General features: G+C 53.8%; 2 protein-coding genes across 2 annotated transcripts; one reads left to right on the forward strand and one right to left on the reverse strand.

Annotated features, from left to right (window-relative positions):
- The first annotated feature begins 307 nt into the window (after positions 1 to 307).
- MONBRDRAFT_36052 (uncharacterized protein) lies at positions 308 to 2,282 on the forward strand. Its single transcript, XM_001743174.1, has 6 exons — positions 308 to 539; positions 621 to 731; positions 867 to 1,046; positions 1,183 to 1,251; positions 1,351 to 1,432; positions 1,533 to 2,282. Exons 1-6 carry the CDS (start codon positions 369 to 371, stop codon positions 2,027 to 2,029), a joined length of 1,110 nt encoding a protein of 369 aa, XP_001743226.1. The 5' UTR covers positions 308 to 368; the 3' UTR covers positions 2,030 to 2,282.
- A 217-nt stretch (positions 2,283 to 2,499) lies between these two features.
- Positions 2,500 to 13,783, reverse strand: MONBRDRAFT_31374 (uncharacterized protein; the record flags this gene model as incomplete). Its single annotated transcript, XM_001743492.1, has 34 exons — positions 2,500 to 2,725; positions 2,815 to 2,929; positions 3,052 to 3,365; positions 3,481 to 3,615; positions 3,740 to 3,892; positions 4,019 to 4,139; positions 4,226 to 4,398; positions 4,611 to 4,727; positions 4,965 to 5,604; positions 5,754 to 5,848; positions 5,916 to 6,062; positions 6,180 to 6,242; positions 6,345 to 6,420; positions 6,539 to 6,624; positions 6,734 to 7,042; positions 7,129 to 7,381; positions 7,480 to 7,721; positions 7,885 to 8,001; positions 8,139 to 8,429; positions 8,534 to 8,620; positions 8,729 to 9,502; positions 9,631 to 9,867; positions 10,140 to 10,821; positions 10,965 to 11,410; positions 11,546 to 11,651; positions 11,776 to 11,856; positions 11,948 to 12,036; positions 12,181 to 12,237; positions 12,406 to 12,531; positions 12,678 to 12,767; positions 12,913 to 13,077; positions 13,180 to 13,275; positions 13,384 to 13,496; positions 13,648 to 13,783. The coding sequence occupies 34 exons, from the start codon at positions 13,781 to 13,783 to the stop codon at positions 2,618 to 2,620; spliced, it is 6,840 nt and encodes a 2,279-aa protein (XP_001743544.1). The 3' UTR covers positions 2,500 to 2,617.
- Between the last annotated feature and the right edge of the window lie 1,015 nt (positions 13,784 to 14,798).

A 14,798-nucleotide genomic window follows, 5' to 3' on the forward strand; every position in this document is an offset into this window, starting at 1 on the left:
CGAGAGAGAGATTTAGAGAGAGAGAGAGAGAGAGAGAGAGAGAGAGAGAGATTTAGAGAGAGATATAGAGAGAGATTTAGAGAGAGATATAGAGAGAGATATAGAGAGAGATATAGAGAGAGATTAGAGAGATTAGAGAGAGATTTAGAGAGAGATTTAGAGAGAGATTTAGAGAGAGATTTAGAGAGAGAGAGAGAGAGAGAGAGAGAGAGAGAGAGAGAGAGAGAGAGAGAGAGAGAGAGAGAGAGAGAGAGAGAGAAGCTTTGCACTGAAAAAGAAAAAGGTCTTTTTTGAATCAAACTTTACCACCAGAAAACACCCACAACGCAAAAAAAAAAAACGCGCTAGAACGCTAAAGAGCGATCGGGATGGGGGATGTTGACGCGACGGGGGCGGTAGCTGCGACGGCGGATGCGGCTGCAGCAGGGACTGCCCGAAGGGGTCGGGCTGGGAGCAAGGTGGAGCACGGGGATCGGCGTGAGACGAGTGCAGGTGATATCAAGGCTTTGCGTGGGGCTTTCAAGCTTGCCTTGGAGCAGGTACGACCGCTGGCCAACTGCGTTGGCTGATGGCTCAAATCTTGGCTCACCGTCGTTGCTGTGTGCTTGGGGTACAAGTAGAAAGATGCCGAAGCCCTTTACAAGAACGGAACCCGCCTTGCTCGCAAGCTTAAGCGGGCTCAGAAGTATACAGAGGCCACCAAGGTCATCGGTGTCACACTCAAACATACGGTGCGGCGCCAATCCCCGCCCCCCTCGTGCCCAAGTCCTCGTCAACTCATCGAGATGGCTCCGCTCTCCGCGACTTCAACCTGCGGTGGAAACGGCATCGGATTGGCTTTGTCAATGGATGTTTGTGGTTCATAGAAAGAAGCACTTCGCAACGAGGGCCAACGCGCTGCCGCTCTGCTTGCACAGCTGGGCGAGCTGGCCGAGTTTCGAGCTGCCTATGCCAATGCTTTAAAGTATTATCATGAGGCTCACCGACTGACGGTTCAAGCCAAGGATGCAGACCCTGGATCCATTCACAAAGCCGAGCTGCGTCTGGTGCGTCTCCTCGCGCCGGCCTTTCACAGAGATGCCTACACTCTTGACGTTGCTTATCATCAGGAGCAGCGCAGTCCTCCCGTCGCCAAGTGCCTGTGATTCAGTCATGCGCTTTGTTTTCCTGGTATTCTTGTAGGGTGCGCTCCAAAGTCACGAGGATAGCTATTATCAGCATGCACTGGCCAGTCACGCACAAGCATTGGAGGTAGAGTTTGCGACTGCGCTGCCATAACAAATCTCTTTTCTGCCGCCTGCCATCGGCCTCGGCTATCTGACCTGACCACGGGGCATTGACACTCCATAGCTCAAACGCAAGGCCTTTGGTAACCTTCATCCTTCAGTGGCCGTGACCCTGACGCACATGGGATCAACGCATTGCCAGCAAGGTATTATTTTACCCCCTCCTCTTCTCTCGCAACAAATCATGCTTTACGCCCTTTGGGAAACGTCGTCCAGCTGACCAAGGATCTGACTATGCCCCCTCAGGCAACACGCTCGAAGCCCTTGCATCCTTTCGCGAGGCTTTGCGCATCCGTTGCAAGGTCCTGGGAGTCGATCATCCCGACACCGCAGCCACTATTAGTCACCTCGCCCACGCGTGCCGCCTCGAGGGGGATTATGAGACATCCCTTTCCTACTATGCCTGGGCACTCCGCATCCGGGAGAAAATTCTCGGGCCCTCGGCCAAAGCTGTCGGCGACACCCATTACAACATTGCTCTCATCCACCTGCACTTGGGTGAGCACGGTAGCAGCGCCTTGCATTTTCGAAAAGCCGCGGTGGCCTTTGTACATGAACTGGGTACCGATCATCCGGATACCCTTGACGCTCAAAAGCAAGCGCGGCTGTCTGAGCAACGCACGGCTGGGTCCGCCCGGCAACTCTCGCGCGTGGGTCATGACCTTTCCACTTTTCAAGTCCCCGTCGAAGTCAGCCCCACAGATACAGAGGATGATGAAGCCATCGAAAACACCACTGTTTGAGTTGCAGATGCGTTCCTCCCTTCCCCAAAAGGCCTGCAAGGGGATTTCTTTTTTTCCAAGGGGTGAGGGTTGGAGTTGATCTGGCGCTGCGCGCCCACAAGCACTCGATTGCACAAGCCGCCATGTCCTACACTTGCGCCATGTCCTACACTTGCTTGCTTGCCGGCCCTGGCGCACCCATTTGTATCAAATGCCTCGCACTCACATCGAACAATAATAGGTTGCGAGGCTTTTCAATTGATAAGTGGCTTGCATTCAACTTGTCCATGGCGACAAAGACAATGTACATCCCAAAACGGCCGAGACCACAACAAAAGAAGGAAGAAAGAAAGCAGGTGAAAAGAAGAGAAGGGTAGCGGTGGCGAGGAAGGAAAGAGGAGAAAAAAAAAAGAGCAGGAAAGAATTAGAGCAACCAAACAAGAGAACAGAGAGTAGATACAAGAATGAAGGGAGAAGAACGAGGCGGCCGCAAACCATAAGACCAACTACATCAAGAAAAAGAAAAAAAAACCATGGATAACCTCACAAAACTGTGCTGGTACAACCACACATTGGCCATCGCTTTTTTGCCACCGCACTTGGACCCAATTAAGCCTGAATATCAGTGAGCAAATTGTCAATACCCCCTTGGTCGACATCCGAGCCGTCTTCAGACATTGGTGACTGGGTCTGGGCGGTCGGCGCGATTGAGATAGTCTAAGTCACCGGAAACAAGCACGTGATGGGTCAAGTCATGTGCCTGATAAGTGCAGCTACCGGACCAATCCAGCGTGCCCAGCACGAACCATGGGATACAGGTCTGCTGGTGCGTGTTGAGACAAAAGCGCCACGACATTCTCGGCTGACTCGGTGCGCCGCAACACATGCGTCTCATCCACATCCAGGTTGCGTCCCGCCACGCTATTAAAAGCCGGAGCACGCATGAGCACAGAAACAGCATACAGGCGTTCGACAACACATGTCACCACGCAGGACCCCACGCGGCTTATTCTCTGAGGTCCAAGCTGGCAATTTGGACTTACATCGGCAGGCTGGCAATCGATGTTTCAATGAAGGATGTAATGGTGGCCCACTTGTCAACTTGTGGCACAGCCAGCAACCACTCACGGGCCTCGGGAATGGTCTCCAGCTCCCATGCTAAGAAGGCACCTGTGTAGAACACCTTCTTTGCGTGATGGGTGCTGTAATCAAACAAGACAGGCATTTCGAATGAGCAAAGTGACTGCTTCGTCCAACCAGTCAAGTTCATGCCCGTTCCCTCATCATGACAAGTTACTAACAAATAAAACTCAAGGATGCGGAAAAGTCCAGCCACGCGGTTGTTCTCCTTGGGGTTCTGCGCAAAAGTGCATGCACAGCATGATGAGAGCAAGATTGGAGAACAGAATTAAAAAAAGCGCTGCCCTTGTGCGAAGCGCAATCTTTTGGTCAGCGAGGTGCAAAACACGTACATAGTGAAGTAGCCTGAGTCGCAACGGCAAATTATTGTCCGGCATGGCCATCATGCTCTTGAGTGAGTTGAGAATAAACTCGCCCTTGGGCCAAGGGCTGTGGCTGTCCAAGTGTAGGAGAAGAGGGCAGAGCACCTAAGCAAGCCAGAACGCGACGGCGAAATCATCAGCACCCAACCCGTCAGCTTTCAGAAAAACCAATCGAGCCTGACAGCTCAAGGGCAACATTTTCTGCAGGCACAGCATGGGGTCATCTGACCTGCATTAGGCGGCTATCATCACGCCAGCACAAGAAAGCCAAAAGGCTTTGCGCTTCGGCGACGTAAGGCTCTTCGAGCTGAACAAGCATGTTCATCAGCGGTTCCATGTGCTCATGGATGATGCTCAACACACCCTCATCATTAGGGGCATCCTAGCAGTCAAACCAAAAGTCAGGCAAAAGTTGCATGTCAAACACGCAGAATGAGCCATCATCATGACCAGGGCGGGGCACGGGGGCTTGGCTTTAGGTGCAATCGAGAGAGAAAGTGATATGTACCGGGCTGACGTCCGAAGACAGAATGAATGGGTTTCGGACGTTGGTGGGTGGTGCACTTGTCTGCTCCGGCAAGTTGGGACCGCCGGCTCGGATCAGCCGAGCCAGCAGCAAAACCAAGGGGCTGTGGGAAGACAAGCACACACGTTGCTGTTAGTGAGAGCGCTGCAATCAAAAATCCAATGGGATGCCGTTGGCAATGACACGAACTTGAAATCAAACATGAGTTGCTTCAACCAAGGCAAAGTGTTTGACGTGGGACTGAAACATCGGAGCGCAAAGTTACGGGCCAAAAGCTCCTGACACCAAAAGGGACCCAGAGCAGAAAGCCTTTCCAAAAACTCGAAAGCAGCATCAAATTGACGTGGACGTTTAATCGCCTCCTGCATCAATGGGGAGGGGAAAAAAAGAAAAAAAGAAAAAAAAAAAAAAATAGATGCATCACAGACAAGTGAGAATTTGCTACGCACGTATGGGTCAAGCAAGCTTGCCAGTGGAAAAAAAGTTTAGCAACAGCTGCGCCTTTACGCCGAGAGAGGAAAGAGAAGGAGAGGAAGAGAGGGAGAAACCCGGTGTCAAGTGTTCGCTGATTTACCGTGTCCAAAAGAGTGCCCAATCGAGTGAGCACATCTTCGATGCGCGAGAGAAGAACTTCGCTGCCATGGCATTCGTGCACACGCTCACAAGTATTGATCAGAATGCGGGCAAAGACCTGCGCGGTGAAGCAGCAGGAAGAAGACAGTGATAAGCATGTGTCCTGGTTATGTTCTGACTCCAACAACAACAACAACAACAACAACAACAACAACAACAACAACAACAACAACAACAACAACAACAACAACAACAACAACAACAACAACAACAACAACAACAACAACAACAACAACAACAACAACAACAACAACAACAACAACAACAACAACAGCCTCCCTCGAGCAATACGCACACGGCGAGATTCTGCATCCGTGTTGAGGACCAAGAGATCCTCAAAAAGGTCTGGTTCCTCGGTCAGGCTGTTGAGTAGTTGATCCAGTCCCTCCAGCGACAGCTCCGTGAGGCGTGCCAGCACATCAGGCCAGTCTCCCAAAGCTGGGCGGTAAGAGTCATCTGTGCGCAGCGCAAAGCCGGACAAAAACTGGAAGGCCCGATTGACAAGCGCAACGACCTCAGGCTGGATAGCCGCACGGATAGCTCGCTCTGCATCGGCATCTGCTGCAGCGGACAACTGGTCCAAGAAGTGTTGAGTTTGCTGCTTGCACGCCTGCAGCAAGAACGAAAAGTACGCGGGATCAAAGACGTTGGCTTTGTGCCGAAACTCTACGTTGGCCCTCTTCAGCTCCCGATGAAGTTCAGTGCTTGGTTCAAGATCGACGGTAGCCAGCTCTTTCTCCTTTTCAGCCTTCTCTTCGGCCGTCACAGTGTCGTAGGGCTCTGGCTCCGAATCACTCGGGGGCAAGGGGTGGTCCGGGAGCGTGGGATCGAGCTCATGATCATACGCATCAGACATGTGCAGTGCAGGCGGATCGATGCGCTCGTAGAACAACATGTAGGCGTTCCACCAGCGCTCGCGCTTTCGCTTGACGTAGCTATCCCGCATCCACAATCGGCGCCACACCAGGAAAAGACAATATTTGAGAAAGAGAGGCAGAGGCAGAGACCAGCGAAAATGACGACGCCGGTCAGCAACGAAATGGGTATCACAGTCGCGCCTGCAGCGCCAAGACCGGATACGTACCGGTGCGTCGCCTTGTCCAGCACATCTGAGCTGTACGAGCCTCCGAACCACTCCTCGTGCAAGGTATCGGGCGAGTCCATCTCGACGATGGAAACCTGCAGAGCGTGCAAAGCAACAGTTTTAGAAGCGTTTTTGTGATCATAGGACGGAGCTTGGGCATACCTCAGTGTCCTCAAAGCGAAGCCAGGGGCTATCCTCTTGTACGGCTCCACAGGCATCGCGCTGACGGATGAACGAGTAGTAATGCCCGCCATTGGCCTGACCACTGTGCACAATCACACCCACCAGGCGGTAGGGACAGGCTGGGGTCTATGTCGCCGGAAGCAGAGTAGAGTCAGAGCGTCGGTCAAACGTGCGTTGAGTTAAAACAAAAACAAACGAACACCAACGCCTACGATGATCCTGCGAGCCTCTGCCATGACCCACCTCAATATCCGTGCCGTTCTCACGCAGCTCAGCGGCGTGCAGACCCGCCGCTGTGTAAGGACCCTAGCGGATTCAAGCAAAAGGCTAACTGTAAGAATTTACTCACCGAGCGCGCACACCACACCACAGACACACTCGGACAGTGTCTGTTGCCATAAATCATACCATGTCCAGTTCCATCGGGAACTCGTAGCGCTTGTTGAATTTGGTTGGGGCCATACGCTCAAAGTCAAAGTCGAAACTACAAACGCCCAAAGTGAGTTGGCAGTCACGGAAAAACAAAGGAGAAAAACAAGGGAGGAAAACGAGGGAGAGAAACAAGAGAGAAAAACAAAAACAAACAATGCACCCGCACGTACCGCTTAAGTGAGATTGCTAGAACGCGTGGCAGACGCTTGATGCTTTGGCGCTTCAGTGTATCGCGGGGCTCGGCACACTTTTCGCACTGTCAAAAGACCATCACACCCGTCAGCACGCAGGGAAGATGGCGGTTGCTACATCAAAAGTCACGGCGGCGAAAGTAAATTCACGACCGCGACCGCGGCATGACGTACCTTGTAGCCTTCCAAAACTTCACCCTGCACATATTTGGCCAAGCCATCCTCGAGCCGATCAGAAAGGGTCACTTCGACGCAAACCGTCGTGAATGGCTCATCTCGAGTGTAGCGATGGTTGCAGCCCTTTTGAATAATCTTTTCGTCCAGGAACATGCCACCGAGAACTCGACTCAGGATTTGGGGGCGTTGCAGAGCCTTGAGCTGCTCATCGATCTGATCGACAAAGCAGTTCAAAAACTCATTGGCATCCTGCTGTTCGCGCACATTGACCGCTTCTCCCCAATGACGATAGGTTCGCCACATGTCCTATAACAAGGCGAACAGACCATTATGGAACATCGACAGGGGCTGCAGGACAGCAACAGCACAGTGCCGAGGAGCAGAAAGGGTACCTCAGGGATGTAGTACTGCTGCTCGGCCTTGTCAAGGAACACAAAGGTCTTTTGGAGCTGATAAAGCAAAAGGTCATTCCGGTCCTCCGCAGGGATGGCAAGTTCGGATGCCAAGAAGCGCCGGATGTCGGGTTGCATAAACAGCTGCTGCAGCGAGGAGTTGAGGTAGCAGGTTGCCCCGGCGTTCTTCAAGCCAACAAAGCCGGCGGAAGAGCGGTCCGTGGTGACGGGGATATACTCAAACCCACTCAGCCTAGTCCACCCCCCGAGGTGAGCACTCAGACCAAATAGCAAAACCAAATAGCAGGGCGGGCAAGCAAGCAAGCAAGCAATCATCATGAGCCAACGCACCGTTGGCTCGGCGAAAAATGCAGCGTTGCGAGGTCCAGCAAGAGCTGCATCAGACTTTTTGGGCGAGCCTGCAAGTACGACTGCAAAAAGCTGAACGCAGCTGTGCGAGCCCCTGGAACACGGCAAATGGCTTGTACGCGTTCGTCGTCAAGATCCATGCCCTCATCCGCCAAGGCCAATTCACTCAGACGCTTGGAGGCGGGAAAGAGGAACTTTTCCACAATCGGCTTGAGCATGCGGTCCTGACATAGATGAAAAGAAGTGACGTTATCAAGGCATGTCTGAGCAGATGTTGGACAGACAGAGCAACCGCAGGCAGAGTTGGCGGCCAAACAAGCTCGCACACCAGGCGCTGGGCACGTGATGCAAAATGTCAGTCTGGGCCTAAGGACAAGAGGTACGCACCACGTTGTCCAGCGTCGTCGAACCCACGTGCGGCAAAAGGGCACGCGCCAGATTGAAACGTCCGGCCAGCTCGTCTTGCAAGTCATCGAGCTGGGCCCCATCAACAACTTCAAAGCGCTGGGGGAGCAAGAAAGAAAAAGAAAATTGAAAAAAAAAAAAAAAAAAAAAAAAAAGTCAGTCAATACGGAACAGCAACACCACGTGACCTTGGCCAGATCACGCGCGGGTCCACACGCCAAGGCCTGAAGACACACCTCCAAAGCTTGAATCTGTTGCTGAAAAAGCTTGTCTGCGTCTGTGTTTGCACAGGCCTCGTGTTTTGAGACCAGCGCAACTACCAAATTGAAGAGGTGACTGCAGTGAGGCGTGCTGTGCACTCTGTCCAAGAGGCCGCACGCCTTCGCAAAGAGGGTCGCCCGGTCTTGCGGCGAGGCTTTGGGAAAAACTATCATGAGCAGTTTGACAAGACTGCCTCGAGTTCCAGCATCCGACGCATGCATCAAGATCTGGGAAAGCAAATCGTGCTTGAAGACGACGTCCAAAAACTGTTTTGTGACCGAGGTCAGTTCATGGTTGAACAGGGAAATTGAGTGAGCATAAGCGACAAGAGAAGGCGTTAGAGGAGCGGGGTGCACGGGGCATCACGAACCGTTGTCGCCTCGCTTTCCTCCTGAGCCAAGAGCCGCTCCATCAGGTTCAGGACTCGCACAGACAGCACGGCGTTCTTTGCCTCAACCTAGCACCAAGGCGACGAGGGCGCGGCCTTGCTTGTGAGTGATGGTGGAGAAGGACGCAATCGAAGGCAGGCAAACATGAGGCACATGGTACACGCGGGTGGCCGTACTGTGGGGGAGCAGTTCTGGCCCAGGCGCCCGCTGGCAGTGAGCTCGAGCAGAGGGCTGAGTTCGCTCAAGATGTGTGCCAGGGTTGCCTTGTCCAGCGAAGAAGCAGCCTCAATGCTGATTTGCAAGAGGAAGAGAACGGCCTTGAGGAGCTCAAAGATCATCTCATATTCCTCAAGATGCGGCGTGGCGGCCTCTGCATCTGAAATGCGGCACACGCTGAGCAGCTGAGCAAATGGCACGCTTTGGCGATAAACGTTTTGCACAGTCTGGGAGCGCTCGCGCAAAGCGGGGCTTCTCTCGGCATCGGGCCAAGGTTGCAGCAGTGCACACAGGGCAAGGATTTGATAGAGTTGGCGAAAGCGGCTCAGCTCGGGCAAGGTAGCCAACGCCAGATCTTTCTTGGCAACCACTTCATCGGCCACAGCCTGCATGATTGTCTCATTGGACGGAAGGTTTAACAGCAATGTCTGGGCCATGCTTCGGGCCTCTGGAGCTACGCGCACCTCGTCCGCAATTTGATACAACTTGGCAGTGAAGGGGTTTTGCGGATTTGCGAGGATCATGCGCGGGAGCTTGGCCTCTTCCATCTCATTTGCCGGGCCCAGAATGGGCCCATTGGTGTTGACGTTGAGAGACCGCACCAAAAAGTGCTGGCCGTGGTACACGCCGGCTTCGCCAAGCGTATGCATGTCGTTGCTTGTGAGGTACATGGCCGTTGTCTTGTACGTTTGCAGGGCTGTCGCCTCTAGACGCAAACTAAAAATGGCTGCAGCCTTTGTATGCATGTGCCAACGTCGCGGCCGTTTGGCGGAGGAAGGCATGGCATGAGCTGACGATTGACCCAATGCTCAAGGTGAAAGGTGAACGTTTCGTATGCAAAACTATGACACGCAAAACGAACCTCGCGGCGAAGGGAGAGCATGGTATCGGTTTCATGCATGAGCAAATCAAGTGGCTTGCGACCCTCCTTGCGTGGGCGATGCAGCACGAGGTTGAGCATTTGGCCTCGGTATGCCGCTCGGTGGCCGCGAAGGCCAAAGATACGTCGGTAATTGCGCTCGGTGGCCCCGATATAGCTGGTCAGGATGCGGAAGGCACGCGCGACCAATGCTTGGGCCCGAGTCTTGGCTGATTCATCCTGAAATGTCAAAACAACAAGGGACAGAACAGCCGGGTGAGTGGTGAATCCGTCAACACCCCCCACTTTTCTCTCGGCATGCACAAACGCGGGCAAGAGTTTGTTCGAGGAAAAGACACAAAGACCGCGCCAAAAGACAAGGCTCAACAAAAAGGGCATGGGCATAGGATGTGGGGTGTGGGAAGGAGGAGTAATCGCATAATCGGACACCCAACCCCAACAACCTTGTCCCCGAGCCCAAGGCAGTCAGTCGGTTGGCTGTTAGCTCTGACCTCGAGGCGACAGATTTCAAAGTAGGACTGCGTGAGGCGGGTAAAAATTTGCTCAAGCCACGCGTTGTGGAAGTCAACCGCGGAACCGCTGGCCAGAAAGAGCTGTAGCAGGGCCCGGGCGCCGAGCTCGGCCACCTGCTCGTCATCGTGCTCCAAAGCCACCATCCACAGAACATCGAGGCCACCAAAGCTGATGTCGCGAATGGACTCAATGATCAAACCATCGCTGGACAGCATCAGCTTGCCATGGTGTTGATTGGTCGACTTGAACGCGGCCCAGAACAGGTGAAAGGCATCTGTGTTCATGCGCGTTGGGTCCTGGCGCACGATGCGGCTGTCAAAAAAGCGGGCGATGCAGCCCAGATCCAGATCGGTGTCGTTGCCATTGTAAGTGCAGATCTTGGCGAACCAGGTCAGCAGAATGCGCGCGTCCGTCTCTGAAATGGCGTGACAGTAGATTTTATCCCAGATAACTTCGACCAGGACGAGGGAGATGTAGCTGGACGTCGTCTCGTTGAAAAAGCGGATGTTGTCGAGATAAATGTCCAAGATCTCCTCGTGCGAAAACACACCCCCTGCGGCTGCTGGGTTGCTGCGAGCCATATCGTAATATTGAAGCAGCGCATGTTGGCAGTGCGTGGCCAACTTGCTGTTCTCAATAAACGTGAACAGCTCCTTGTGCCTACGGAACATTAGGACAGTGGCGCGAGTGAGAAGCCTGATCATGGAAGACTGGTTTTTCAGAGCAACCACGAGCCGGGCAGACCAAAACAGATGGCAGTTGCAATCAAACTTGCAGCAGGGCCACCTCCGGCTGACCCATACCTCGTGTGACTGGATGCAGAGTTGGAGTAGTACTTGAGGATGCGATGGAGCTGCTGCACGCTGAGCAAAACATCCTTCTCGGCCCCAATGGCTTCAACAAGCGTGTTGATCCAGTGGCGCCTCTCGGCTTCCTGGTTGTAGCCGTGCAGCAGAATGTGACAGTGCGCCTCAAGTGCAGCCGTAATGATCTCACGACTGGCCGTGTCATCGTGCACAAGATCCCACAAGAGATTCAACACTTGGTTGGCCATGGTGTTGTGGGTGTCCTCTTCGGCCAATCGACGCATGAGGGTCAGCAGGTTGCGACGATTCTCGTCACTACCCCCCCAACTCTCCTTGAAAAGCTCAAAGAGGTAGTGCAGGTTGTCTCCCGTCAAATCCCAGGCGATTTCTGCGAGCAGCTCGTGCAGATTCTTCACAATCGTCTCGTGTTTGCCCCCTTGCGCCTGATGGTCAGTGAGAGGCAGTCACGGTGCCATGAGGCGCTAGGCGGGCGTGGGCGCGGAAGCAAAAGAGGGGGGACACGAGTCGGTAGCAGTCGACATGCGACTGCAACGGTACAACGGTCATGAGTGACTCACATCCCAAATTTGCTTGAGTGTGGCCTGGTTCAGCATCTTTTGGCTTGTCAAGATGGTGACTAGCTTTGTGATGCGGCGAACATATTGCTCTTGATGCAGGTTGCCCCTGTCATTCATTGAAACAAGCGCCAAGACCGACGTGAGAAAATGCGACCCATCTGTTGTCGTGCAACAACAAGTGTCAAGAAGAAGGTTGGAGTAACAAATCGAAGTTCAGAGAGATGGCGCACTTGAGCAAAATGTCCAGAATGTCATTTTCGACGATCCAAGGAGCAATGTCTTCCTGCGAGAGAGTTGCCTGGCGCGAGCGTCTGTGCGGAAGGCAATCGCAGCCAATGAGGGGGAGGGAAAGATGTGTGTGCACTGGGCTAGGTCCATTGCCACACATCATCATGTCCTTACACGTCGGCCGTGGATGGGCCGTATCGGGCTTGTTCGTGGATAAATTGCATGACGCTCATGGTCACGCTGAACGAACCGCACTTGAGTAGCTATAGGAGGACAAGCACACCGGCATGATCAAAGTGAGTGAAGTATGCAGCCGGGCAGCTCACAGAATGCAGGATAAACATGGCACATCCATGCCATGCACGAGCAAGCAAGCTGGATGCAAAGCGGGTAACAAAGCGGCATACCCGCAACATGCAATCATAGACGGGAGGTCGGCCTGGAGAAACTGAGTCTCTCAGGCGCTGGCGTTGGCAGCAAAGAAATTGAACGAGCGTGAGACGCGGTAAAGTAAGCCCTCGTGTCATGCACAAGCAAGCGGGAGAATCAAAGCAATGTGTGTGTCGCGGGCGGGGAGAATTTTTATTGCTGCTTTGGAACTCAACAAGGCTAAATGAGCGTGCGATGAATACCGGGAAGGCTGCAAAAGTGGCAAGCAGGCCGCGCTTGCCCAGCACGTGGGGAGCCAGCTTTTTGAGATCGTCATTGGACATGCCATCAAACTTGGTGTTGAAGCGAGCCCAGATGGGGGCGAGGACCTGTTTGGGAGTGGGCATGGGAGTAACCATGGATGAGATGGCGCCGTGCATTGACCAATTTGTCGTGTCGGACAGCGCTCAGGCTGAAGCGAGCTTGTGAGTGTAAGACTGTAGGCGTGTAAGCGGGCGAAAAGAATTGATCCGACCTGATCACGAACGCTATCCTTGAGGTCGGGGGAAGCTTGAACGCTGATGCGGGCTAGCTGTAGCAGATTTTCAAAGGGCACATCCTCGCGCTATGGGTGCGCGTCCACCAAAGTAGGAGAAAGTAGAATCGGTCAGAGAAACGGCGAGCCAGCCTTTATGCCAAGCGGGCGAGCGAGCAAGAAAGATAGAGGAGGGAGGGAGGAGAGGGGATGCGGCTGGCGCTTGAAATCGTACAGCTGCATAGGCGGCGATGCGCTGAAAGCCACCGTGATGGCCAAAGATGTTCACCACGTCAGGCCACAAGCCATATTGGCGACAGGCAAACGCCGACGACTGCAAGCTTGTGGAACTGGCACCGGTACCGCAGCGGTGGTACAGTTCGGCGTCGTCACACAACGCCTGGCAAGTGTGAACCAAGCACAGCATGTGAGTATATGCCCAGCTTTGCGCGATGCAATGCCATGCGCAAAGATAAATGAGGGGCAACGTCGGATTGCCTACCAGCGCGACGAGGTTGTACAGCTCTGGGTGATCGGAGGCGCCCACGACATAGGCTAGTGTTTCAGCAAAGAGGGGCATCTTCTCCTCGATCAAACTCTAACAGGATTATTCATCAATCAAATGCAGGGCAACGTGCGTGGATGAGCTAGCCTCTTGCTGGTGCGAAGAGGGCAATGGCTGGGTGTACGGCTGTTGGAAGCGTACAATAATGTTTGACTTCCAAGTGCGGACGGCGTCCGAGTCCAGAAGCTTGGCATAGCTTTCGTGGAAGACACCATGCAAAAAGCGTGTGGCCACATCGTCAGCTTCAAATGAGCCTGTTAGAGCGGAAGGAGGGGACCGAGATCAAGCGTCACGTCACTGATGAGATGGCGGATACGCAGCCGGATACACGGGCGGATGCACAAGTAGATACACAGGCAAGCAGCAGGTGGGTGGGCCTTGAACTGGACAAGAGACGCAACGCACTATTGGCTTGCAGCAGCCTCAACAAGGCCTGTGTGCAGACAACCAAGGGCCCATTGCTCTCGAGAGGCACGGTCCAACTTGGAGCCAAAACCTTGTTCTCGAGCTCTTCAAGGGATTGAGAAGGGAAGACCTCCATCCCAGAAGCGTCGGCAGGCCCCTCCGGCTGAATGAGGTAAATTGGAGTAGAAAGGACATGAGCGTCTCATCGGGAAGGGGGTGGGCGGGTGAAGCAGGTGGGAGCTGGTGTCTTTGGACGCACCGTTGCCATGATTGTATGGATGGCAGCGCCCGAGGGAGCTGGTCCAGTCCGCGAGCCAACAGTGAGTGGCGCGGTATGGTTGGCACAAGAGCCAAGGGCGACCGAGGCGGGCGCCAAGGGGGAGGTCAGGGAAGATTTGAGGCGGCTGCAGCTAGTCTGTCTACGTCAAAGTATTGAATCAAGCAGTGCCAAGTGAGACAGCAATGCCACGACGCCATGCTCCGGTCACGAGGGCAGCGAGGGGACCGTTTGGGCCAGGGGAAAGACAAATGCAACAGCAGGGGACAACCGTGCACGAGCAGCGTACGAGCACACAAAAGAAGAACACGGGAGACAGGCACACGTTCAAGGTCGGCAAAAAGAGAGAGAAGCTGGCTGCAGAGAGCATACACCAGTGGGCTGGAGGGTCACAGCAGCACCCCAGAGACGGGATGCAGTGACCGTTCAACAGTGCTGTTCGCATGCAAAGTGAAATCCGATAAACCCGGACCCTGACTGTGTGTTGATGTCACGGGTATCGGTGTACATTGCGGGAGTTTATGTGTCGGGTCTGTCACTTGGTCTGTGCGTGTGCGCCGCACCGTCTTCCTTGCGCTTCCTCGTCTTGGCTCGACTGGCACCCAGACCAGAGAAGCGCTTTGGAGCTGATGTGGTCAATCGGTTGCTGACGTTCAAAGGGGCAGCAGCAGGGTTGTGGAGGCATGTGGACCAGGTTTGAAGCGTCAATGTGTATGGATCCCGTTCACAAGATCATCTCACACCTCCAATAATGCTGTCAGCTCTTGTCTGCCCCTGGCCAAGGCCGGCTGCCATATCGCGGAAACACTGAACTTACCCGCCAAAGAAAGAAAAGAAAGAAAAAAAAAAAGACGAGAAGAGAGAGAAGAAGGAG

Source organism: Monosiga brevicollis, genomic scaffold, assembly GCF_000002865.3.
Source record: "Monosiga brevicollis MX1 MONBRscaffold_3 genomic scaffold, whole genome shotgun sequence".
NCBI classification, from domain to species: Eukaryota; class Choanoflagellata; order Craspedida; family Salpingoecidae; genus Monosiga; species Monosiga brevicollis.

Excerpts from the sequence above, each read along its gene's own strand:
- MONBRDRAFT_36052 (XM_001743174.1), top strand. The coding sequence starts at position 369 with ATGGGGGATGTTGACGCGACGGGGGCGGTAGCTGCGACGGCGGATGCG. Across the intron at positions 540-620 it reads TCAAGCTTGCCTTGGAGCAG|AAAGATGCCGAAGCCCTTTA; the intron begins GTACGACCGCTG and ends GGGTACAAGTAG. Across the intron at positions 1,433-1,532 it reads ATCAACGCATTGCCAGCAAG|GCAACACGCTCGAAGCCCTT; the intron begins GTATTATTTTAC and ends ATGCCCCCTCAG.